General features: G+C 38.6%; 1 protein-coding gene across 4 annotated transcripts in view; it reads right to left on the reverse strand.

Annotated features, from left to right (window-relative positions):
• Positions 1–19,526: 19,526 nt before the first annotated feature.
• Positions 19,527–27,891, reverse strand: part of Erbb4 (erb-b2 receptor tyrosine kinase 4) — a 1,041,831-nt gene continuing 1,033,466 nt past the window's right edge. For all 4 annotated transcript variants that reach the window (XM_085698741.2, XM_085698747.2, XM_085698750.2 and 1 more), the window contains one exon: positions 19,527–27,747. In XM_085698741.2, the coding sequence (XP_085554867.2) occupies positions 27,302–27,747 (446 nt within the window). In that variant the 3' untranslated portion in view covers positions 19,527–27,301. The remainder of the gene's footprint in view (positions 27,748–27,891) is intronic.

Here is a 27,891-nt window from a genome sequence, read left to right on the forward strand (position 1 = left end):
CTGCAATGCTGTAATTCAAGTATTTCACATCTAAGCAGAAAAGAACTGTTCTTGTCTATAGTTCTCTGGATGCTCGAATACTGACCTCAAACGTAGTCCTAAAAATTTCTTTAAAATTGACTATCTAGAACCCACTGTACTATTTTCTACCTTGCTGCAACCATACTGCTCTCTTTGGAATGAATGCTTTGTTCAACTCTGCTTCTCTTGTTTTGTTAAATAAACATTTGTTCAAACTGCCTATGTCTTGACTGAATTCATTCCCTCAAGAAGTCGGGAACTGAGAGACCCTTGTAATTTCTGCAACATCAAGAGAAGTGCTAGGAACCAGGGAGCTCAGTGAGAGCTGACCTTGTTCTAGTCTCATCATTATGGCAGCCTGGTGGACTTGACTGTAAAGCTTCAGTACAAGGAAAGAGAGTGAATGGATAACAAATAAAACATCATGTACTCTGCCATACGTTTCTTTCCCAGTGTCTTTATGTGGTCAATAAAATGGTAGATATGAAAACTAAAAGCAAGTCTTGCATAACTGTCTTAGTATAATAAGGAAACCTGAATAGCAAATAGAAAGAAAATAAATAGGGAAAATTGTGGGGTGGGTGGGTGGGGGAGTGTATAATTATTTCAGCCTTTACTAATGTTTTATTACCTGAGATGATCTTACATTAACATGTGTTTTGATAGAATCCATTGCTCACTCCAACCCTTCACATTCTTTCCCTATCCTGACTACCACGTTCCTCTCCCAGTTTCCTGTGCTCTTTTTGGAATCCCATTGAGTCCACCTAGTACTGCTATATGTGCATGAATGCAGAACCATCTAAGGAAGCAGTGGTGGCCTGTCAGAGGCCACATGATTGAAGAAGACTTACCCTCTCTGACAGCAATCAATTGTCAATAGTTTCTCAGTTAGGAGTGGTACTTTTTACACCCTTCCCTCTGCATGCTGTGTTGTTATGTAGCTTGTTCTCACTCATGCAGTCAATGTTGCTATAAATTCATGTGTGTGATGGCCTTGTCATGTCCAAAAGGATACTGCTTGGCTGCAAACGTCTGCTGTTTCAAACTCTTACAATCTCTCCACTCCCTTTAGGGCATCAAAATCAAGCAAGGCCTCCTCAGGAAGAAAACAGAACTGAATGGATGGTAGAATGGCTCTTGATAGAGTTGAAAAAAAGCTAATCCGCAAGGGTACCCAATCTTCTAAATCAAGTGACTTAGGTAAGTGGTCACTGGATTCATCTTGGACTAGTGTCTTCAATCAGGAAAATCAAGTCAAGAAGAAGTGGTCTAGCAGCTCACAGATTTTTAGAAATATTATAGCCATGGAAAACCTTTTAAAGGAAAAAATTTGATTTGATCTTACTTTTTAAAACAAGCATTGAAGCTATAATTATAAATGACATTGACAAGATAAATGGGTAAAGTGATTGTTCTGCAAGGCCAAGCATTCAAGTTCAGACTGAATGTTCACACATAAGCAGGGTGGTGTTGTGCTCTCCTGAAACCCAGTGCTGGAGCAGAGGAGACTGGTAGATACCTAGAGCTCACTGGCCACTCATTGAAGCTTAATCCTATGAGCCTCAGATTCAATGAAAGATCCCCTAGAGAGTATTAGAAAAGACACTGAGACTCTGGCCTTCAAATGCATGTCATACACCCCATTGTACATGTGTATATAATATACATACATGTGGCATGGGTGCTCTAAGAGGTAAAATCTGATTTTACCTCTGATTTTTTTTTCCCATCCTCAAATGCTAAGGTACGGAATTCATGGAGGTTTGGATTGTAAGCACAGTATTTCAATAACGAATGACAGAAAACAAGATTTCAAATACAGGAATGAACTACAACCGTGTGCAAAAGTAGCTGCAAAGTGTTCTCTAGCATTTGACTCAAACCCATGCTTCTGTGTAAGTTCCCACACCTCTCTCCAGTTCCCTTTTTATCTCCCTCTCTCTTGTATGTTGTATGGCAGTTAACACATCTTAGATTTCAAATAAATGTTGAGAAATATGGACACTTCCAGTTAAGAGAATTAAATTTCGAGGAAATGACCTTTCCAGGCTAGTGAATGTAAAATATCGCGGTTGCTCAAGAAAAAACAAATAGCTGGCACCTCGGGAAATTGGAATATTTAAAAATATGCCTGGAAGAGCTAAATGACCTTTACTTTTTCTCACTAAATATAACATGCTCACCTGCGTCCAGATTTCACATTTGTGGAGAGTTTTATTCATGGTGTACAAGCATTTAGAATTAGGGTTTTTGTCTTACCAAAATTCACAGCATTAAAACAAAGGGAAGTTTGCCATGTTCCAATTTTTATGTGGCCAAAGATGGAAAATCAAAACCAAACCTTGATGCAAGATACAAAGCGCAACGTAACCACTTCTTTTCACTGCAGTCAATGGCGTTTCATATCTTTTAAGAGACAAGTACAAGACTCTAATGCAAACCTCGAGTTATTATTGATGGTTTAGGATGAAGTAATTCAGAACAGGACATGTTATTTATGTTGTCACCAGGATCTCTCTCTCTCTCTCTCTCTCTCTCTCTCTCTCTCTCTCTCTCTCTGTGTGTGTGTGTGTGTGTGTGTGTGTGTGCGTGTGCCTCTCTCCTACCCCCCCACCTTCTCTATACTTCACTGAAAGAATTCAATGACAGAGTGTAGAGTTAAGTAAGATGGTAACTTCCCAAGAAATAAGAGTAGATTCGAGTTAAGAGCCATTGTCCTAACCTTAATTTGAAATAAGTCTGATAATATTTTTAAGCTCTCTTATACGGAGACAACTACCCTTGAAGTCCATTTTTCTGTGCAGAAGATTGACAATCCCATTTGGATTAATACTTGCAATAGGGAAATATGGGCTGTCTTTTTTATTTACCAGAATGCCTCTGGCTAGATTGTAGTTATAATTTCTTCTTCTGACAAAATACTTTACCAAAGCAACCAAAGAAGAGAGAATTTATCTGGGTTTGTAGCCTAAAGGAAAAGTCCATTGTAATGGAGATTGCATGACAGCAGAAATATGGGACAGATGGCCACATCATACCCATGGTCAGGAAGCAGAGAGAGACAAACACTGGTGTCCCTTCATTCAGACTGATACCCCAGACCAAGGAATGGTGCTCACAATCAGAGTGAGTTTTCCCTTCTCATTCAATGTTCTATGGAAAGACCCTCACAGACATGCTCTAAAGTTGGTTTCAAATATAATTCTAAAATCAACTTGATAATGAATAGTGATTGGTATAGTGATCCCACATATTTCTGGGTAGTTTAGAATGGCCTGTCTCCATCCAGGACCAGAAACAAGACACATATCCCATTATCTTTATTAGTACTCAGTCCTGCAGGTTCAGTTTCTATTTTTTAAAAGAAGTTGAGGGATCCATCCTAATAACTTTCAATCTTCTAATATTCTTACATTCTTAGCAACACGTGCACTGTGAGTTCTGAGAGCTGAGCTGCTAATCTGACCCCCTGAGGGTTTTTAGTTAGTTCTAAATGACTATGTTTTTCTCCAAAAAGAAGTCCCAAAGCAACATGTAAACTAAAGAAAATTAAACATTCTTTTATAGTTTCTTAAATATATATACACTAATAGACTCAAAAATTTTTATTTCTGAAAATTTACCCCAGAAGACATGATTTACATGAGAAACTGGAGATCCATAGATGTTCTTGAAACAAAACTCTAGGGAAAACTCCCTGGATCCTACGAAGCCAATAAGCTAAGTCAGTAATCCCAAATGACAATTGAGAGATGGCTAATGATGCAAAACCATAAAGAGATGATTCAACACACACATCACATGGAAAAGAACAGATATCTGGATATTGTAACACCAAGTCTGTCTTTGTGGAGTTGACAGAAATGTTTACCTTAAATCAAGGAAGAATTGGGAGAAAGACCAAGAGGTATGCATAATTAAACAGGCTTAGCTGAAAGTCTGGCTGGTTGAACATGGTCTGTGTTCTTGTTCGCCAAGGTCATCTTTATTAGCTAATCCTGCCATTGCTGGAGAGAACCAATCTAACTCCTATAAAATGGTTTCTTTGATTTAGATTCTCACCATTTGGGGTAATTGTCTTAATCTGCAGTTAAGAGTGGGGTTGGTAGTTTGTCCTCTAGGGTTTAACAATTTGGGAAATACAAAGTGATGAACTGTTGGAGACTGTGGACCCCCAGACCCTGAATTTCCTGTGATGCCCTGCTTGCCAGAGTAAACAACTTGTTTTTCGATGCTTACAGCTGCTCTGAGCAAACAATTTGTTCCTGATGGCAGGGAAGTGGTTTCTGGTGGGCTTGCAACTGAGAGTTAGGGTGTGGTCATTAGTCAAAGAGACCCTCTATAAGCTGCCCTGGAACACAATAAAGTGAGCATTCTTGGTGTTATCTCTCTCTCTCTGTTTCAATCTTTAGGCCCTTGCCCGACTTGCGAACCATACCATGGCACATTGAACAGACATTGTGCAACATTGGACCTTCTATCTTAAAAGAGATGAGATTGGTTAGTTAGACAGACATTTCATAATGTTAGTCATGCTTGTAGAGAGACAAGGAATCTGAGTGAAAACAAAGACACAAAGAGAAGACTTCATCCTGATTTTAATCACCTTGTTGACCAAAGTGAGTAGTCAATGCTTCTTAGCAGAGCATATTTTAAGTGTTTTAAACTTTTATTTATTTATTTACTCATTTATTTATAAAAAATTTCCATACTTCCTCCTCTCCTCTTAATACCCTCCCATTCCCCCCACTCCCTTTTCTCCTCCCTCTCCAGTCCTAAGAGCAGTCAGGGTTTCCTGCCCTGTGGGAAGTTGAAGTTCCTCCCCCCTCCCTCCAGGTCTGGGAAGGTGAGCATCCAAACAGACTAGGATCCAAAAAACCAGTACATGCAGACGAAACAAGACCCAGTGCCATTGTCTTGTCTTCCCAATTAGCACCCATGTCAGCCACATTCAGAGAATCTGGTTTGATCACATGCTCATTCAGTCCCAGTCCAGCTGGCCTTGGTGAGCTCTCATTCGATCAATCCCCTTGTATCAGTGGGTGAACGCGACCCTCGCGGTCCTGACTTCCTTTTTCATGTTCTCCCTCCTTCTGCTCCTCATTTGTACCTTGGGGGCTCAGTCCAGTGCTCCAATGTGGGTCTCTGTCTCTATCTCCATCCATCGTCAGATGAAGGTTCCCTCTGATCCTGTCTTCCTTGCTCACGTTCTCCCTCTATCTGCTTCTCATTTGGACCTAGAGAGTTAAGTCCAGTGTTCCAATGTGTGTCTCTGTCTCTATCTCCATCCATCGCCAGATGAAGGTTCTATGGTGATATGCAAAATATTCATCAGTCTGGTTATGGGCCAAGGCCAGTTCAGGCACCCTCTCCTCTGCTGCCAAGGGAACAATCTGGGGACCTCTCCTTGGGCCTGGGAACCCCTCCAGAATCAAGTCTCTTGCAAACCCTAAAATGGCTCCCTTAGTTGAGATACATACCTCCCTCCTCATATATCCATCCTCCCTCCCTCCCCCCATCCCATTCCCCCAAGCCATCCTCAATCCTCCCCCTCTCCCTTCTCTCTAACCATCTCCCCTTACTTCTACCCCCCACCCCCCATGCACCCAAGTTTGCCTGGCAATCTGATCTACTTCCAATATCCAGAAGGATAACTTTATGATTTTCTTTGGGTTCACCTTCTTATTTAGATTCTCTAGGATCACAAATTATAGGCTCAAAGACCTTTAATTAAGGCTGGAATCCACTTATGAGTGAGTACATATCATATTCCTCTTTTTGGGTCTGGGTTACCTCACTCAGTAAAGCGTTTTCTATTTCTATCCATTTGCATGCAAAATTCAAGATGTCATTGTTTTTTACTGCTGAGTAAAACTCTAATGTGTATATGTTCCACACCTTCTTTAACCATTCCTCTATTGAGGGGCACCTAGGTTGTTTCCAGGTTCTGGCTATTACAAATAGTCCTGCTATGAACATAGTTGAACAAATGCTTTTGTAGTATGATAGGGCATCTCTTGGGTATATTCCCAAGAGTGGAATTGCTGGGTCCTGAGGGAGGTTGACTCCCAGTTTCCTGAGAAACCGCCACACTGATTTCCACAGTGGCTGCACAAGTTTGCATTCCCACCAACAATGGATGAGTGTTCCCCACATTCCACATCCTCTCCAGCATAGGCTATCATTGGTGTTTTTGAGTTTAGCTATTCTGACAGGTGTAAGATGGTATCTCAAAGTTGTTTTGATTTGCATTTCCCTGATCGCTAAGGAGGTTGTGCATGACCATAAGTGTCTTTTGGCCATTCGAAGTTCATCTGTTGTGAATTCTCTGTTCCGTTCAGTACCCTATTTTTAATTGGGTTAATTAGAGTTTTAGTGTCTAGTTTCTTGAGTTCTTTGTATGTTTTGGAGATCAGACCTTTGTCTGATGAGGGGTTGGTGAAGATCTTCTCCCAGTCAGAAGGCAGCCTTTTTGTCTTACTGACAGTGTCCTTTGCTTTACAGAAGCTTCTCAGTTTCAGGAGGTCCCATTGATTCATTGATTCTCTTATTGTCTGTGCTACTGGGGTTCTACCTAGGATAGAACCCTGTGGTTCTATTCTGTGCCTATGTCTTGTAGACTACTTCCCACTTTCTCTTCTATCAGGTTCAAAGTGGTCAGATTAATGTTGATGTCTTTAATCCATTTGGACTTGAGTTTTGTGCATGGTGATAGATATGGACCTACTTTCATTCTTCTACAGGTTGACATCCAGTTATGCCAACACCATTTGTTAAAGATGCTTTCCTTCTTCCATTGTATACCTTTAGCTCCCTTGTCGAATATCAGGTGTTCATAGGTTTGTGGGTTAATATCCAGGTGTTCTATTCGATTCCATAGGTCGACTTCTCTGTTGTTATGCCAATACCAAGCTGTTATCAATACTGTAGCTCTGTAATAGAGTTTGAAGTCAGGGATGGCAATGCCTCCAGAAGTTCCTTTACTGTATAGGATTGTTTTGGCTATCCTGGTTTTTTGTTTTCCCATATAAACTTGATTGTTGTTCTCTCAAGGTCTGTGAAGAAGTTTGATGGGATTTTGATGGGGATTGCATTGAATTTGGTAGAATTACCATTTTTAATTGGTAATTAAAATGTATTTAATTGGTAATAAAAATGGTAATTTGCTTTTGGTAGAATTACCATTTTTCCTTTGTTGATCCTCCCAATCCAAGAGCAAGGGAGATCTTTCTATTTTCTGGTATCCTCCTCAATTTCTTTCTTCAAAGTCTTAAAGTTCTTGTCAAATAGGTCCTTCACTTCCTTGGTTAGAGTTACCCCAAGATATTTTATGCTATTTGTGGCTATCATGAAAGGTGATGTTTCTCTGATTTCCCTCTGTGCTTCCTTATCCTTTGTGTATAGGAGGGCAACCGATTTTTTGGAGTTGATCTTGTATCCTGCCACATTACTAAAGGTGTTTATCAGCTGTAGGAGTTCTTTGGTAGAGTTTTTGGGGTCGCTTATGTACACTATCATATCATCTGCAAATAACGAAAGTTTAACTTTATCCTTTCCAATTTGAATCCCTCTGATCCCCTTATGTTGTCTTATTGCTATTGCTAGAACTTCAAGCACTATATTGAAGAGGTGTGGAGAGAGTGGACAGCCTTGTCGTGTTCCTGATTTTAATGGAATGGCTTTGAGTTTCTCTCCATTCAATTTGATGTTAGCTGTCGGCTTCCTATAAATAGCTTTCATTAAATTTAGGTATGATCCTTGTATCCCCAATCCCTCCAACACCTTTATCATAAAGGGGTGTTGAATTTTGTCAAATGCTTTTTCAGCATCCAATGAAATGATCATGTGGTTTTTTTTCAGTTTATTTATATGATGGACTACATTGATAGATTTGCGTATGTTGAATCAGCCCTGCATCTCTGGGATGATGCCTACTTGATCATAATAGATAATTTTTCTAATGTGTTCTTGGATTTGGTTTGCCAGTATTTTATTGAGAATTTTTGCGTCGATGTTAATGAGTGAGATTGGCCTGTAATTCTCTTTCTTGGTTGTGTCTTTGTGTGGTTTTGGTATCAGAGTAACTGTAGCTTCATAAAAGGCGTTTGGCAATGTCTCTTCTCTTTCTATATTGTGAAATACATTAAGGAGTATAGGTATTAGCTCTTCCTGGAAGTTCTGGTAGAATTCTGCATTGAAACTATCTGGTCCTGGGCTTTTTTTGGTAGGGAGATTTTTGATAACAGCTTCTTATTCTTCATGACTAACAGGTCTATTTAGATTGTTCACCTGTTCTTGGTTCAACTTTGGTATATGGTACTTATCTAAAAAAATGTCCATTTCATTTACATTTTCCAATTTTGTGGCATACAGGCTTTTGTAGTAAGATCTAATGATTCTCTAAATTTCCTCTGTGTCTGTGGTTATGTCCCCTTTTCATTTTTGATCTTATTAATTTGCGTGTTCTCTCTCTGACATTTGATTAGTTTGGATAGGGGTTTGTCGATCTTGTTGATTTTCTCCAAGAACCAGCTTTGTGTTTCATTGATTTTTTGGATTATTTTCTGTGTTTCTATTTTGTTGATTTCAGCCCTCAGTCTGATTATTTCCAGTCTTCTACTCCTCCTGGGTGAATCAGCTTCTTGTTTTTCTAGAGCTTTCAGGTGTGCTGTTAAGTCTCCATTGTGTCCTTTCTCCGTTTTCTTTAATTGGGCACTTAGTGCTATGAACTTTTCTCTTAGCACTGCTTTCATTGTGTCCCATAGGTTTGAGTATGTTGTGTCTTTATTTTCATTAAATTCAAGGAAGACTTTAATTTCTTTCTTTATTTCTTCCTTGACCCAGGGGTGATTCAGTAGTTGACTGTTCAGCTTCCATGAGTTTGTTGGCTTCCTGGGGGTAGCATTGTTGCTGAATTCTAACTTTAACCCATGGTGATCTGACAAGACACAGGTGGTTACTAATATTTTTTTGTATCTGTGGAAGTTTGCTTTGTTACCGAGTATGTGGTCAATTTTCGAGAAGGTTCCATGAGCTGCAGAGAGGAAGGTATATTCTTTCCTATTTGGGTGGAATGTTCTATAGATGTCTGTTAAGTCCATTTGATTCAATACCTCCAATAATTCTCTTATTTCTCTGTTAGGTTTCTGTCTGATTGACCTGTCCATTGGTGAGAGAGGTGTGTTGAAGTCTCCTACTATTAGTGTGTGTGGTTTGATGACTGCCTTGAGTTCTAGAAGTGTTTCTTTTTCATAAGTGGGTGCCTTTATATTAGGAGAATAGATATTTAGGATTGAGACTTCCTCCTGATGAATTGTTCCTGTTATGAGTATGAAATGTCCATCTCCACCTCTTCTGATTGATTTTAGTTTGAAGTAAATTTTGTTCGATATTAGAATGGCCACACCTGCTTGTTTCTTAGGTCCGTTTGCTTGGAAAACCTTTTCCCAACCCTTTACTCTGAGTAGGTGTCTGTCTTTGTGGTTGAGGTGTGTTTCTTGTAAACAGCAGAATGTTGGATCCTGTTTTCGTATCCAGTCTCTAAGTCTGTGCCTTTTTATAGGTGAATTTAGTCCATTGATATTAAGTGATACTAATTCCTTTTTTGGGGGGGCGTACTAGAGTTTGTGTGTTTCTCTTCTTTGAGTTGTGGTTGTGAGGGGTCGCTAGATGTCTGGGTTATTGTAGGCAGTATTGACAATGTTGAATTCCTTGGGTTGTGATTTTCCTTCTAAGACTTTCTGTAAGGCTGGATTTGTGGCTATGTATTGTTTAAATTTGTTTTTATCCTGGAATATTTTGTTTTCTTCGTTGATAGTGAATGATAGCTTGGCTGGGTATAGTAGTCTGGGCTTGCAGGCATGGTCTCTTAGTTTCTGCAGTACCTCTATGCAGGACCTTCTGGCTTTCATAGTTTCCATAGAGAAGTCCGGTGTAAGTCTGATAGGTTTACCTTTATAAGTTACTTGACCTTTTTCCTTTGCAGCTCTTAATATTCTTTCTTTAATCTGAATGTTTTGTGTTTTGATTATTATATGGCAAGGGGATTTTTTTTTTTTTGATCCAGTCTATTCGGTATTGTGTATGCTTCTTGAACCTTCATAGGGATATCGGTCTTTAGGTTGGGGAAGTTTTCTTCTATAATTTTGTTGAATATATTTTCTGGACCTTTGATCTGCAATTCTTCTTCTTCTTCTACCCCTATTATTCTTAGATTTGGTTTTTTTATTGTGTCCCACATTTCTTGAATATTTTGTGATGAGAATTTGTTGGATTTGCTGTTTTCTTTGGTCAGAGTGTTTATTTTCTCTATGGTTTCTTCAGAGTCTGAGATTCGTTCTTCTATCTCTTGCATTCTGTTGGTTATGCTTGTTTCTGAAGTCTCTGTTTATTTACATAGATTTTTCCATAGCCAGCCGGCCCTCGATTTGTGTTTTCTTCATTGCCTCCATTTCAGTTTTCAAATCTTGAACTGTTTCCATTACCTATTTGATTGTTTTTTCTTGGTTTTCCAGGGTTTCATTTACGGATTTACTCATTTCTTCAAACTTTTTGTTATACTTCCCTTCCATATCTTTACTCATTTCTTCAATCTTTTTGTTATAGTCCTCTTCCATTTCTTTACAGCAGATTTTTCACCTCCTGTTTAAGTTTATCTATTATTTTCATAAAGTTCCGCTTAGAGTTGATTTCTTCTATTTCTTTTGGAGTAGGGTGTTCAATTCTTCTAGTTTCGTGATCCCTAGAATCTGGTGATGTCATGTTGCCTTTTAGGTTGTGAGAAGAATTCTTGCATTGGCGCCTGCCCATCTCCTCCTGTCTGGATGGAACTCCTCAGCACTGAAGCAGAGACAGCTGGTACTCCAAGGACACAGGAGACAGAAGGGCGACCCTCTCTGGATAGAACTCCTCAGCACTGAAATAGGGCAGCTGGTATTCCAAGGACACAGGAGACCAAATGGCGACAGTGGGGGCAGGGAAGCATCCCCTGGAACATCGAAGACCCTGCTGCAGAAGCTGGGGGGGAGGCTGTGCTCTCTTCCGGGACAGTCTGCCCCAGCTGGCACCTACTCACCTCTCTGGATAGATCTCCTCAGCACTGAAATAGGGACAGCTGGTATTCCAAGGACACAGGAGACAAAAGGGCCACAGTGGGGGCAGGGACGTGTCCCGTGGAACACTGAAGACCCTGCTGCAGGTGTTTTAAACTTTTAAAAGTAGTAAAAAATATGTTTCCACTCAATAAAAGAATGTTGAACTATTAAAAGTAAACTTTGCTGGACCATGGTATATGCCTGTAATCCCAACACTTAAAAAAAATTCAAGATAATTCTTAGTGGCACAATGAATTTGAGGCTAGCCTGGACTATATGGGACAATGCCTCAAAGAACATAAACAAACAAACAAATAAATAAATAAATAAATAAATGAAACGAAGCATCTATAAATAAGAAAGGACTCTCTGTGTATCTGCATCCTTCACCCACACATTCAGCCCAGGAGTTCAGAAAAGAATTAGTATTCCTGGAGTTTCTAGAATCAATGCTTGGTAACCCCAAAGAGAAAGGCTTGGCCACACGTCCCCAATTAACAATTCAAAGACAAATTAAGTTGTTTAGCTTTCTGTTGCTGTTCTAAAACACTGTGACTAAGGCAATTTGAAAAAAGAAGAGTTTGGGCTTGTGGCTTGTGAATGATGAGTCTAGTGTAAAAGGGAACTGTGGCGGCAGGTAGACATGTGAGTTGGAGCAAGAAGCTGAGAACTCATTCTCTCAACTTCAAACAGAAATCATAGCATCCTGGAAGTGGCTGGAGGCTTTTTCACTCAATGCTTTCCCTGAGAGACATACTTTCTCTGCCTAGGTGTCACCATATAAACATCCCCACAAAGCACCGCTAACAGGGGGTGAAGCTTTTAAATGTTAGAGATTTTCTACGGATCACTACAATAACAAAAGACAAAAATGGGAGATTATTTAATGTGGCTAGTTTGGGAAGAGGAGCAAGGAGCTCTACGGATAGCCAGAGATTGGTTTGAGTAGATGTTGGAGGGATCCATAGCTAAGAAAGCTAGGACAGGTGAACATTTAATTCCAGTCAGCATTGATCCATCACTGTGTAGGCTCCAGTCTCTCCGACATGGCAGTCTGTGAAGTTGTCAGAACTGAGTGAAATCTCTCTCTCCATGAGACGAATTCCTCCTGTGGTTGGCAACAAACACCATCATTCTTCTCTCAGCATGGCAACCCTAGGAAAATCCAATTTATTGGCTACCATTGTCTCAAAAGTCTGAGAGTTAAAGAGGACTGAATAAACCTCTTCTTAGAATATCATTATTCTTGCTAGATGGGTTACATTAGTACATCAGGTTTGGTTGTTTAATGATGACATGTCTCCAGGGGAGTGGTTACCCATGGCTAACTGCTAGGGATATAGTCCTCAGAATGCACTTTGCAATACTATTATGATGTTGTTCTGTACACCTGAAGCAATCAGGTATATTTTATCAACTTGACAGGACTTATAAGAATTAATTTACACAAACCATCAAGATTGATGATGCTACTGGCTTTGCTGGTAAGGCTGTGGATTTCTTACTGCAGTTGTTTGCATAGCAGAATGTACCTATGTGATCCGTCCTCCACAGAAATTTTGGATCCTGACAGTCCAGCAGGCTTCCCTAGGCAGAGCTTCTTTAGATTAGCTCTGTTAGTCCACAGTGAGGGAGAGACAGATTCATCAGAGTATAGAAAGGCAAGAACTCAATAGCTGTTATATGAATTCTCTAGCCTTAGTTAATATCCTCTTCCTGTTTTTCTTACACTATTACTGTAATAAACATTAGCCTTGAGTATAACCTGCTATTGAGTCTTGTGAGTCCTTCTAGTGAATGACACAACAAAAATCTCAGGCAGATTTACCAAAGCATAAACAAACAGTTCCACCATAATTCCTAGGCCAAGTAGTTACTCCATATTGCCATTTTAATTTTCTACCAAAATGACTTCCAGTATTTCTCTGTACTTGTGTATTTAATAATATTACTGAACAGTCGAGGCTAATAGACTCACGTGAAAGGCCTAGTTTCTATCTGGAGTTGTAACTTTATGCTTTAACACCTCCAGCCGAAGGACATACAAAGCAAAGCTTACTGTTGTGAACCAGAGATTGACACAACCAGTGTTGAGACGTACATTCTGAATTCAGGGGTAAAAGCAGAGAAGCCCCAGGCTAAAAACTGTGAGTATGGGCACTGCCACAAGCATGAACACCCAGAGGCCACGAGCAGAAAGAAGCCAAAATGTGGGACTGTTGCTACTGGTGGCTGCTTGCTGAGCCTATATCACAGTCCTCCTCCAAAGATGTTCATATGCTACAAGCTTATTCCATATACACCTCCATTGCCAGAGGCCTTTACTGTCAAATATTCAAGGATAGACGGGATACTCCACAAATGAGACACCCTTTAGATGCAATTGTCTCCACCCAGATTGCTATATAAAAGCTGCCATTGGCTATTCTGGCTTCTCACCAATCTTCTTCCAGCAGGGCACCCTCCTGCCCTGCACAGCCTTCTCTTCAGAGTTTATTACAGAGCAACCGTAAGTTCTGCCTTTCATCCACCCAGGTGCTCTTACTGGTTTATGTAGTGGTCAGAATGGGATGTGTGTTAGATGACAGCTCTTTCCTCGCTGTTTCTAAAGATTGGATTTGGTGACTAAACCCATGTGATGTGTGTGTCATGCTGCCTTGTGAATTGTTTTTCTTATTTCCCCAGCTTCCTGTGACAACAGGGAGGACTTCATGACATAATGAAAAACAGAACTAGAAAAGAAAAAAAGAATGACTGAATTTTGTTTGGAAAAATGGCAATTTCATTAGTAGTCTTCAAACCTATTCCTTTTCCTACACCAATTCCATTTTCATCATACAAGATCTTCTGATCTGAGAAGAAATGGTGATGATGACAAGGAAAATGGCAGAGTCTTTGAGGGACTTCCATGACTGGGTACTTCTCTCTGTGTGAACTATTTCTTGCTTACATTTTTTATTGCATTTTGTTTATCTTGTGTGTTGGGGGATGCTCATGCTAAGGAACTCACGTGAAAGTCAGAGCACAACTTGTGGAGTTATTACTCTTCTTCAAAGATTGATCCCAGGCTGTCAGGCTTGCTGACAAGGCCCTTTAACTCCTAAGGTATCTTGCTGGCTCTTATTTCCCTCCTTCTATTGGACTTTTGAGACAGTCATAGCCTCAGGAATTTCATCTGATTTTGAACTAGAATGAGGCTGATAAGGAGTCACCTAATAAAAATTTCAGCCTCCAGAAGCATTGCAAGTGGAAAATCTTTTACTGTGTTCTTTATCTAAGGATCTGGCAGGGTACTTTGAGTACCACAATCCTATGTTGAACATATGAATGTAAGGTGCATTAGATCATATGGCTGGTAGTCAGATGTGGTTTTCAATATCCCAGAGGAATACAGGATAAAGTAGTGATAATCACCAACGTGGAGAGCTGTCATGTGTTCTAACAGATGACATCTTTAGCTACCTGCAAAGACCAGATTTTCCTTTCATTGTCATTGCTATAACAGCCACATGTCAGGAAAATTCATGTTCACTCAGTATCTAGCTGCATCTAGCTGCTGCCAGGACTTTGATCCTGAACAGTACCAGGTGTCTAGTTTCCATCAAGAGAATATGAACAGAGTGAAGTGTCATTCCTTCTCAGAGACAACGGAAAGACCCTCCCAGAGCTCCCAGAATTCTCTTTCTATTATAGTTATCATTTGGTAATGTTTAGACTGGTGGGCTGCAGGATGAGGTACCTAGCTTTCTAAGGTAAGTTTTAGAAGAACCATGAAGTCATACAGAAAAACAAGCTTTTCTATTAAACCAATGATGCTTCAAGGGTAATTTATCATCACCACAGAACCTTGTAAATTCTTAAAATCATAGGCCACAGAATATGCAGCTCTGAGGCAGTGAAGAGGATGCTTCAAATTCAGTGGAATACAATCAAAGAAAAATCTTATATATTTCAGCTTGTCTTCCACTGCTATCTAATCTGGTAATTTACAAAAGACATACTTTTTTTCGGAAACATATGTGGTTGTATTCATGCATACCTCAACTTAAAAGCGTAAAGAAAAATCACAGCCTGGTGGCCATTCCTATATTAATATGTAGGATAAATAGATTATTTCATAAGGGATAGAATATGAACACTAATAAACTACACAGAAGAATAAAGTGTATCTTAGCTATGACACTTCTCATGTATCATAAATTTTTTAATGTTCTTCAAAAAGAAACAAGCCTAAGACAGAAAATGTGACTTCCGGGGTAGCACCTATTATAATAGTTGCATGATTCTAGATTTTTTTTAATTTTATTTTTCTTATATGAATGGCCAAGACTGTCTCAATAATTTTATTTCAAATGAGTATAGCAAGCCAAATGAGTCAATATATGGAGAATAAAATTATATATTATATAAGGCTTAAGAGGGGGAAAGTGCTAGCACAGAAGCAATAGAATTACAGGAAATAAAAAAAAGAAAAACAGTAACAACAACAACAAAAAAAGAATTACAGGAAATGTTGAAGAAGGCAATGCATACAAGGATTTTAACAGACAGCCATCTTGTGAAAGCACCAACCAGTTTCTGTTAATTATATGTTGTCATAGTGGTGGCTCCTGCAACTACACACAAGCATAGTTAATAACTATGTGTAATTATATAATAACTATGTGTAATAACTTAGTGTAATAGTTTTACACTAAGTAACTGCAGGGCGATTCTCTAAGTCCTAGAATAAAGAGATGATAATATTAAAGTGCCATATAAGGTGACCAGGACAAAATATGAAGTCTTCGTCTTCAGGATATCTTTGATATGTGTGTGCCTCTTGCAACAAGACTCAGTGGGCAGCTGATAAAATATAACTTTCATGCTTGGAAGATTTGTTGTCAAAGAGGCAGAGATCTTTGATCATCTTCTGTTGTAGGACTCTTGTTATCTTGGAGTGGTACGGAAGTAGAAAAGGGTCAAATAGTTTTCAAGATGGCTGCATTTGTTTTAAAAACCTATGGGTAACTTGCAAAAACAGGCACAGGCCTCATTGCATATCCCCTATGTGCCGTTTGGTTCACAGTCTCCCAATTGCTGTCTTGTGGTGAATTGTTCTGTTTATAGCTTTAAAACTGCTATCTAGGTTACAGTCTTCTGTTTCTAATCTTATGATGGCTGTCTAGTGACATTGCTCCCCATGGTTCGCTGTGCAACTTGATGATACTTGGGAGAGAAATACAATTATCTAACTATGCACCTGTTCAACATACAATTTTATGAGTACAACTTGAGGTATGATATATATCTTGAGCCGGTGATGGGAGAGCTTGAGAGTAAAGATTTTTTTTTTACAGATAAAAACAAGATGTATAGATTTATTAGTCAAGGGAAAGTAGATAGAGGAGGAACGTAAAAATATATACACCTTAAGACTCCTTAAGGGGCTGGCAATGTAACTCGGGTGTGACTGCTCACTAATAATGTGCAAGCCCCAAGTTCAGGAAAAAAAGTCTTTAAGTACAACATATCTTACACTTTAGTAGTGTATCTTAGAAGGCCTCTGCTCATTGAGTCATCAAAGGTACCAACTTCTGAAGTCACAGATGTCATGGGCTCACTTATCGATGACACTAACATTCAGTGTCCTCTGGCTCAGGAGACTGTGTTTTGTCACTGATTTGATGTTATACTGGCATCTGGAGAGCCCATTCCTGGCTCAAGGGCACCTCAAAGGCTGGCACTCTGGCAACAGGTGCTGCTCCCCACGAAAACATCCACAGACAATGCAGCAGGGCCAGCTCTGTGCTCTCCCTCCCTTCATCCAGCACCCCTTCATCTGGCACCTGGCAGACAAAGGAAAGGTAAAGGCTCATGAGTCTGTGAGGGGACTGTGCTCCTGAATCACTGGGGATAACCCGGGTTCTGGAACTTTCCACCACCATCAGCAGAAAGCCGTCTCCAGCATTTACAGAGTCCTCTGAGATTTCGGACAGTCCCACCCTCTCTTGTGTTCAGAAGGTGCTCTCCAGCAGGCAGTGGCATCCAGAGAGTAAAGAATTTTGCATGACATTTTAGAATATAAAAATGCACCTTTAAATATTTTATATGGTTTACAATTTTTACATATATGTGTTTGCACATTGTACACTATCTCACCACAAAGCTTTAAAGTTAAGTAGGTGTAAACCATGACTTTTAAATTTAAAGTATGTAAAAACAGTGGAAGTTCGAATTTTTATATTAACTATGGCCTCTAACTTCGAGTGTATTTCCAATATCTTATAATTTATCTATGATTTTTCCTTCTATAACATCACCATAGTTTCTTTCTGCTGATTGTTTAGAGGTTAACGCCTCAGTTTGGAGACAAAAATGGCTTGGAAATTCTTCCATAGCCAAGGTTGGTTTTGATGTTATGATTCTTCTTAGAATTCCAAGGTCTGAACCTCCAACCCTCATTGTCATGATTTTAAATGATTAACACTGAGTTTAGATCAGATCTTATGCTACATTCTAGATGTTTCCACTGACCATTTTACAGATTGTTTACCCTAGAAAATGCATCAACTTCTTTATAAATTAGGCAGTTTGTACAGTATAATCTCTATTATTATAGATTCATGTATTAACTTTGCCAGAAAGCATGTACCTATTTGCAATATTCTTTGCTATATGAAATGGCACAGGTGGTTACTTTACCACTTATGTTTATAGCACTTTGTGCAGACAGTGGGCTCTCCATGTGATTATGTTTTGGATGTTTTTTACATAACACTATATGACATTTGCTTCTTGAATGAAGAGAATCTAATTCTCCATTATAAATAAAGTGAACCCAAATATTTTGAGAAGCTGAAACATTTAGTTTCATTTGAAGAGAAGTTGTTAAGGAACTAGCGAAGGTCATTGGTAGCTGGAGTCAGTGCTTGACCATAAAACAGACTCTTACTAAAAAGAAACTCTTACTGAGCAGGAGCACAGGAGAACTGATTAACAATCAGAGGAAAGAAACAAGCCTAAGACAGAAATGTGACTCCTTGGGTAGCACCTATTATAATAGTTGCATGATTCTAGTTTTTTTTATTTTATTTTTCTTATATGAATGGCCAAGACTGTCTCAATAATTTTATTTCAAATGAGTATAGCAGGCCAAATGAGTCAATATATGGAGAATAAAATTATATATTATATAAGGCTTAATAATTTGATAAATGTCAGAAGTGATGTAAACTAGTATGGTACTACTGGAAATTTCAATTATACCCTAAAGCAAAAGAAAGAAGTTGTTCCCCTATTTTTTCAGTCTATCCATGCCCTAAGTGCACAATGTCCTGACATATTTCACCTTCAACAGAGTTAACTGACAGTGATTGATTCAGATGAAAAGGTCAAAATATCCAAGGGTGGTTATGAGGGTATGTGTGTATGTCTACATAAACAGAGAAAGGCTTTATTAAAATAATACTGAAAGGGTCACAACTGAACACACTCAAGTGAAATTTCTGTAATAATTGTGTTAAAAGGCTCTTTTGTTGTTATTTCTTAATTTAGTTGAGATAATGCATAATCACATAAGAATAGCAGTTTGAAATAATAATAGACGTCTAATAAGAAATTATTGGAACTGTGAAAATTTTACACTTTGTAGATAGGAAGGATTAATATTAAAACTTAAATTGAAAAGAGGTAATACAGAGTTGTAAGTGTCTGATATCACTCTCCCAGAGTTCCATGGTTTTGACTCCACAGTTAGAACTGCAATGAAGGAAAAAGGAAACAAATGCTATTTGACATTCACCTACAAAATATTTTGCATTTCTTTTATTCCCAATGAAACAAACAAATCTCAGTTAATTGAACACAGCCTGTGCTGACGAGCCACTGGGTGTATGCCGAGACGGTGAGAGCACAGGGAACACAGCAGAGTCCTACCAACAGAGGCCTGTGAAGAATAAGCAATGACAGAAATAAAGCCATGTTCACATCTTCAGGTTGCTGATGTGGGAAGTCCTTCTATATATGTGTTGCTTTTATTGGTTAATAAATAAAAAAGCTGGCTTGGCCTGTGATAGGACAGAGTAAAGCTAGGTGGGGAAACTAAACTGAATGCTGGGAGTAAGAAGGCAGAGTAAGGGAGACACTATGGACCCATCAGAGAGGAAAGATGTAAGCTGCCAGCTGGAACCTTGCCTGTAGGCCACGAGCCTTGTGGTAAAATATAAAATAATAGAAATGGGTTAACCAATATGCTTAAGTGGTTGGCCAAGCAGTGGTTTGAATAATATAGTTTCTGTGTGATTATTTCAGGTCTAAGCAGCTGGAAACAAATGAGCAATTTTCTCTACTACAGGTTATTAAACACAGAACAAACCTGACTCTCCCCCAACTGATTCTTTTCTTATTAAAAAGTTCCAGCACAGAAAGAACATTTGTTTCGTATTTTATTGAATTTCATTTATATTAAATTAAAAATATATTTCTGACAGATTCATGTAACAAAAAGGCAGAACAGTTTTCAAATTGTTCAGCTGGGATGATCAGTATGGAATGAGGCAAAGCAGTCGCGTTCTCTACGTGCCTTGTGCAGGCACAGTTCTTTCCCAAGAGTCAAAAGAGGATCCTTGAGAACTAACTCAAAAAGCCTAATTACATCAATTTAAAATACAGTTTCTCCCTCGTCCTCAATAACAACAGAAAACGGGGAAAGGAGGGAGAAGAGGTTGAAGGGTTGGAGGAGAAGAAAGAATAGGAAAATTATACTAAAAATATACCTAACATTAAAAAAGTTAGTATGTGTTAAGTGCACAATCCTTCATAGATAACATAGAAAAAATGAAAATAACATTTCACCACACACAATCGGCATATCCTATTGTGTAAGCGAGTGCAGAGGTTGGACACATCACAATAGTGCTGAACACAGAATCACAGATAATGTCAAAATGATAACTTCCAACCAAAATGAAACAATCACAAGCCAATTACTTATATACAAATCAACCCTAAAGACAATTATGTTCCAATAAAGATGTTCACAGAAGAAAATCAAAGCAACATTATCCTTATTTACAAATGCAGCTAGCCATGTCTTTAACAAGCTATAAAAATACTATTCACATTTTCAAACATACAGTAGTATATTTTGTTTGTTTATTTCAAAAAGGCAGCTAACTTTGAATGTTGGGATTTAAATGAAACATTGATGGTTACCAGTGAGTTATTTTTTCGGCCCTGTCCTTTGATGATTCTTCAGACGAAAGAGGGCTCATTTTTCTGTTTACAGGTCAAGAAAATAAGGAAATGAATGCAGCTCTGCCTTTTCTACAAATTTTCTCCTTTATCACCCAAATTCTCTTAGTCAACTACTGTTGTGTGCATGAGATGAATTTTGAGAGACTTAATGTGACCTAGTTTCATGTGTGTGCCATGAATTGTCTTGAGCATGAATCTCATTTACATTTGATCCTGTCCTAATGATACTCAGCACGAGATTGACCAAGCAGCCAGAGCATGTGAAATTGCACTCCCAGTGTGCAATGATGCAGCCTTGGTGCTCACATGATGAGGTGGACTCAAGTCGGCAAGGAAGGTGTGCATTCAAAGTTAGCTGGCCTTGCACAGCTGCGCAGCTTAATAGTCGACCCATTTTAACAGCAGTACCAGCTTATGCTACATATTTCAAAGTACCTTACTTTAAAAGAACGACTTACATATATCTACATTTAGAAAATTGCTTTCATAGCTGATTACTGGAATAATTCCAAAAGGGTTCTTGGAGTGCTACGGTTGCTGTTCTCTCCATCCCCACTCCCAGCCCCTGAGAGATCCAGAACTATACAGGGATATGACTCTCACATTAAGGAAAATGGTGCAACCCTTTCATTAACTGAAAAACACTGGAAATGAAACTTGCACGTCAGGTTTATGTCAATAGATAGGTGTGGTTTGCTATTCTTCAAATGGGCAACAGGCCTTGGGAAACATCAACACATTAGAGATAAAAATAGCAATAAAGACAAAGTGGTTTGGACAAACTGAACTATTGCCTACAGGTATGAACTCTTGTTTCCCTGTATTTGTGCATCTATACAAATATAAACACTTTGTTCATGACATGGGGGGAAACACACTAAAGCATTAAAAGAAAAATTTCCTTGTATAGACAGTAGAATTCTGACAGTCAGCATGGACTTTCATTACAGTGAAACGGTGCTTATTATAAATTTTTTAGATGGACAGATGTTCAACAAAAGTAAGAGGAGGTTCTTAAAGGTGAATTGCCTCTACTTTTGTGACAATAAAACTCTTCATTTGGAAAAGAAAATCTAGCAGCTGTAAAATACTTATAATCAGGAATAAAATAAGGTAATCAAAGTAAATAAGTTAGTTGGCAGCAATAACTTAGTTTTATACATATATACATAAAAACTATATTTACTGTATATAGTTTTCATGGAAAGAGTGAATGTGAGATCTAGAAGTGCATGTACACACAATGTGAGTCTCAAGATTCATTACAGAGCTAACTTACCTCAAATTCTTACAGAGAAGTCCACAGTGAGAGAATCAATTGGTATGGAAAAACAATTTTTATATCCTAAATAATTTTTGTGCTGTCATTTGTTTGAGAAGTAATTTAAATACCATCTAGCATGGTTGAATATTTTAGTGAAAAAATCAGGCATTTGAGGGCAAAGGCTAGGTCAGTATTTCACAGAAGAGTATGTGGATCTTTATAGAACCACTATGGCTTAAGAAAGCTACAGCCTTGGGAAAGACACTTGGAACTACTGATAAAAAATCAATGGGAGCAAGGCATTGTGCAAGTGGGGGATGAGAAAACAAAGGTGCCATTTTCCTCTAAGGCTCAGAGGGAAATAAAATTTTCTGTCTCTGACAAGGTGGTCACTTGCTTGCAAAGCTGACTTTCAAGAAATTTCATCCATGGGAGGCATGTGACTGTTCTCTAGGCCAGGAGTGAAGTGAGGCAGGGGTCTGCAAGAGAAACATTCTTTTTTGTTGTCTACCCAGTCACTGGGACTTGATCAGCAAGAGTCTCAAATTCTTGCTATTTTACGATGTTTTCATTTGATAAAAGGAACAAAGCAGTCCCCGATGTTAGAAGGTTTTATACATACTAACGCAAGGACCACTGACCCCATACAATGGCCACATCTTTGTGTTCATCACAGCAGAGAGAGCTCCTTCAAAACCATATCTGAGATTCGAAATATTGTATTGATTCTATTCAGACATCTTGGTCTGGCCTCATCTTAGTGTCAGCAAGAAGGAGGTCTCAACTGTCAATGAGCTTTTAAAATTAGGCCTGATTCCCACCCATCTTCGCATGCCATTTGCTCTCCAGCAGATGGTCAGCAGGAGACATCCACATGCCTTGACATGTCTATCCGATACAAGACTGTCTGTCCTCCAGCCCCAGAGAGGCAGGCAGGACTGGAATCTCTCTCTCTCTCTCTCTCTCTCTCTCTCTCTCTCTCTCTCTCTCTCTCTTTATATATATATATATATATATATATATATATATATATATATATATATATATATGCAGTAGAAGTTGATTTGTCTGACTTTCTAACTGGTAGTAGCTATGTTTTTGGATTTCTCATTTGCCTCAGAATGAGCCAACAGGTAAAAATCTAGAATCCAAAAGAACACCTATTTAGTAGTTTAAAATTCTTGCTTTAGCATCTATTTATCAAAAAAAGAAGGAAAAATTGGTAATGGGTTCCATATTAATTATGTAGGCAAGAAGGTAGGGTTAGAAAAGAACAGACATGTTACAAATTAAATGTGCTGTGTTTGTTTTCTAAATGATAACTCATTTTGTTATTTGGATTGCACTGCAAAAGGTAATCCATACCCTTTTCATTTGCTTTACTCATTTTGAAGCTCTCTTAGCCTCACATGTGGTTTATTTTCCTGTTAAAGCACTTCAATTTGATGTCTACAAAGCAAGTCCTTTCGGTATCCTCTTTATACTTAATACACTTAAAATGTGGTGAAGGAATAAGAGAACAAGAGCAAAATGGACCATAGTGCTATAAAGCAAGTTTTCACAATTGAAATCACACTATGTCTACTATCTGCTAAACCCAACCAACAACCATTTCAAATGGCAAACTTAGCTTTATTTACTATGCAAAACCCACCCTACGCTTTCATAGCCTGAATTTTATTTTGTTATTTTATACTGTATGGTTAATTTTCTAGTTTGATTTCTTCTTAATCCTAAAAGCATTTAACATTTGATGACCTAACTAATTCTACGTCTTATGGCATTGTCATGATTGTATCCAGTTATACACATGCTTTAGTGGTCATCTTTTTTTTTAATTACCTTGTGAACTACATATACTAGTTAAAAAAATCAAGAATTACAGATGCACAAAGAATTCCTATTTTAAAATAAAGGTTAGACTATTCAAAAGAATCTTGTATTTACATTCTTCTGTGTCAGGCAAAAAAAATCACTTGTTTTTTCTTTCTAGTTTTGACACTTTGGAAAGCACACTGATCATCTATCAACTTCATCTCTCATCAAAGCCTCATGTCCTTCTCCTGTTCTTTTCCCACCATGGACAATATGCGCCAATTCTCAGAAGTATAGCACATGACAATGACTCACTTGGAAGCTGCCCCCCGTTTCTTCTTTCACCTTAGAGTCAGTCAGTCATTCTTCCTGACTTACAAAACTGAGTTTTTAATAGTTTAAAATTTGCTGTGTTTTCACACTGTTTCAAGAATGTGTCTACAGAGAAGCACCACACCCTAACATGTGCTACTAATGTAATTTGGAAACCCCGGACTAGTTTGTTATATCAACCTTGCTTGAGTGGCAGCATTCTAAGACTCTGGACCACTCCTGACTTAGAGGACATCTTTTCTCCTCTGTTTAAGAATGACCTCTTTAAATGACTATTTTTACCAAAAACAAACAAACAAAAATACCCTTCCTGAAACTTGGATTTCCCGAGATAAGCATGATCATTACAATTTGAGGATTTACACAATATAGAAAGCTTAATTTTAACATTAATTTTACTCAGTCTTACAAATTGATTCTGCATATTTTAATTGGTGCTGGTGATGACTAGCACCTGATGTTCCACAGCAATTTGTAGACTTAACCGGCAACTTTTGATGCCAGTTTCCTGGGTTAAACAAGCTATCTCCTGTGTAAATGAAAGCCTCCCTGCTATCCCTGCACCTTGTCCCTTTAATCCACTCTTGAAAAATTTCCCCGTAGATGGTCAAAACTAAAACAAATAAGAAATACCAGAACAACTGAAATCAAGCGTATATTAGAAAGTCATAAGAAGGAATGATAAAATGGCATTTGCGGTCATTCTCAGTTTCACCTGCATCTATCCCCAGGGGGACCCGCGTATCTTGTGCTTTTAAGGAGGAAGGAGAATAGCATTCACTCTGTTTCCATTGTTTTAACAGTTCAGAGGTGATCTTGTTCCTTTTACAAATTAAAAGATTCTGTTTTCTTACTCTCACTAGAAGCCATAAAAATATTATAAATGAAGACAAAAGATCATTATAGCAGTCCGAGGGTGCTGCCAGTAATGGGTAGGCATAGATTTATCTACTAACAGAGCCTTACTTTCAACTCTTCAAAGGTGATAGGGACCTATATAAGGTACCTTTTCCTGTAGATGCTTCTGAATTGGGTTAGGGGGACTTTGGGCTTTAAAGCTGGGACCCTTGTATTATGCTGTGTCTTTATCTTGAGTAAATTAGTGGTGAAGACTTCATAGGCAAGATCTCATAAACCCTTCTCCTGTCTCTACCTCCCACTTTCAGTTTGCTTCACTTCTCTTAGCTTAAGAAGAGGCCAAGACCAACACATTTAAGGGTTTTGGCCAAAGATCATCCCTTGCTGCTGATTTCACAGTAAGACTCCAGCTATGTCAGTTTGCCAGTGATGCGATGTTTTTCTGGTCCAGTCCATGTCTGGATAAGAACATAGAAGTGATTGTATTTGTCATCTTCAGTAGTATAAAGGATTTTTAACATACATCCGAATGAGTTTTCAGAATGTTTACCAAAATCCTTTCTGTGAAGTCATTCAGAAATAGTTAATGTGACCTGGTTCTTTGGACTCCTGGAGAAATAAGAATGTCACTGCAAATAAATATAAACTTAAAATTTGAAGTCAAAGATGATTTTTCATTTATCTGACTGCTCCCCTGTTTTAGTAGATTTAAACTCATATCTATTGAATAAATCTAGATTTGGATGGATGGATTTACATTTCTGAAGTAGGTGGGAACACAAACATCCTTGAAAACTTTTCTCTCTTGAGCACTCGCTGTCTTACCGAAAAGATTCATAATCTAATTGAACTTTTTTTTTAGGCCAGTGAGTCTGATTTTCTCTTAATAAAATAATAGTAGAAATAAACATTTAAAAATCTAAATGTCTTGGAGAAGAATTTTGTAGAAAAGAGCAATGTATTAAACTTCCTTATTTACCAGAGATTCATTTGTAATTTTCCCCATCATTCATCTTAATGTCACAGGTGTTATTTAAAATGAAACCTAAAAGATATAGTTCTACAGCCAGGACATCTTATGGTAGTGTATGAAAAATTATTACACAACTTATTACATTAGTGATGTACTGGGAAATAAAATGATTACATGAGAAGGGTTTTCATGTTTATTTACAACCTTTAACTTAATGGTGGAGCTCTTCATAGGTTTCAAATGTTTATGGTTTGTTTTTAATCATAGCAACTTAGGTGTGAAGAGTTAAGCTACCTTCTACTCAATATAAACAGAGTTTCGTACTAGAAATTCCATGGGATTCAAGCCAGACCTTAACTTGCATTCCTTCACACAGAGAGTACAAACTTAACATACTTCCTCACACAGCAAATGTCATGTAGTATGAAGATAATGTGCTGGCCCTCTCACCACAATCCCTGGGTACTGTTCCAAAGTCCTAGTTGGCTTGTTTGGCATTTCCACAGTCTGTATTTATCTTAGATCTGTTTTTAAAAAATGTACTTAAATTAGTTAATCTGCTGGTTGCTTCCATATTGCTTCATTCAAAATCCAAAGAGGAGTTCAGTATAAGAGCAAATCAAATTAGAGCTTCAGTGCAAACTACATTTCTGAGTACCTTCCATGTAGACATACCCAATCCAGTGTTTCTTCCACTGCATGGATCCCCATGGGACCACCCCTGAAAGTATCAGTAGTTTTTTGAACCACACAGAACTGTTTCTTAGCGTCCCTTCTACTCTTAAGATTACCACTGCCTATCAAAGACAATCATTTATGGCGAAGAATAAAATGCTAAAGAATGAAAAATGAGAGGGAAAAATAAATTCAGTAGGGTGAAATAGGAAACCTAGATTTGATGCTATTTTTACTAGTATCTTGGCCTCTACATTATATAATTTCTGTGTGTGTGTGTGTGTGTGTTTTAACTCTGTCAAGAAGCTTTTATGTAAATATCTTCTTTGCAGAAGCCCAAAATAGGGGAGAAATTAATATAAAGGAACAGGCCAAAGTAAACCAAAATGAGAACACCAGAGAGGCCTTCTAAACATAATTACTAGTTATAACTATAATGGAGATTTAAAAATTATGGAAGCTGGGTTGAACATTCTTACTTGCCAGGAAAGAAGCTATTGGAGAAGGAAATTGGCTCCTCAATCTCAGTTACTATCAAGTGGCATTCAAATGTTTACCCCTTTGTTCTAATGGAAGCCTTCATATGAGTTTAGAGATGCTGAATGTGCACAAGTCTGTGGTTGCAGATGAGAATTGAGACTGGGCCTTCAATCACCTGCATTGACAGAAGAAAGGGAAGGAAGTAGGAGGGAGAGAGAAAGAGTGCAAAGGGAACGAAGCTGGGACTCTTAGCAGGCAGTATTACCCTATATATCCTAGGCTTTCTTTAGCTCTGACACTCTGCGGACCAATCCATATGAAGAAACGAAGAAACAGTGTGTGTCCTCCTCTCTTTCTCCTTCAGTCTTTCCTTCTAATGTTCAAGTTAGGTAAGCATAGAACTATCATTACGTCTCTATATCTTCCATTGGGAAGTGTCAAAACTACTGGCCTTGGGAGAAGGAAGACCACCAGAGAAAGAGGAGGAAGTTGGGGGGCGGGAGAAGGGACGGAGTGGGCGTGTCTCTTCGCCAAAGACCCCAGCTGAGCTCACACCACAGTATTCCGGTGTCTGTAGGGCGGAGGGGGCAGCATGGTGCCTGGCTTCAGTGAGAACTCAGAGAGGTACTCAGGATTCTCTGCCACAATTGGGCGGATCCGTCCGTTCTGTTTATAAAAATATTTTGTGCTATATTCCTGCAGGTAGTCTGGGTGCTGAAGCGTGCTCCGGGGTGGCAGGCTGTGGTTCCAGTAGTCGGGGTTGTCGAATGCTTTCTTGGCTTTCTCGGGCACAGACAGTACGCTGTTCTTCAGGTACTCTGCGTTCCCCAAGGCGTTGGCGAAGGTGTTGAGATAGAGTGGCTCATTCAAATACTCATCCTCAGCCTTGGGCGGACCGCTGGAAGCGCTGTGATATTCTGGGTTATCTAAAGCTTGCAGGTCTCCATTTTTTCTCCGTGACACAAAAGGATTTTCTTCCACAGGATTCAGATATTCTAAAAGAACACACAAAAAAATATCATCTAATAGAGATCTACTTTCAGAAAGTCATTAATCCGGCTGAAGTTAAGAGCAACAGTTAGGTTTGTTTGTTTGTTTGTTTGTTTGTTTTTTGAAGAAGAAAGCTACAAATTTGTTTT

This window comes from Myodes glareolus, chromosome 1, assembly GCF_982192425.1.
Source record: "Myodes glareolus chromosome 1, mMyoGla1.1, whole genome shotgun sequence".
Lineage (NCBI taxonomy): Eukaryota > Metazoa > Chordata > Mammalia > Rodentia > Cricetidae > Myodes > Myodes glareolus.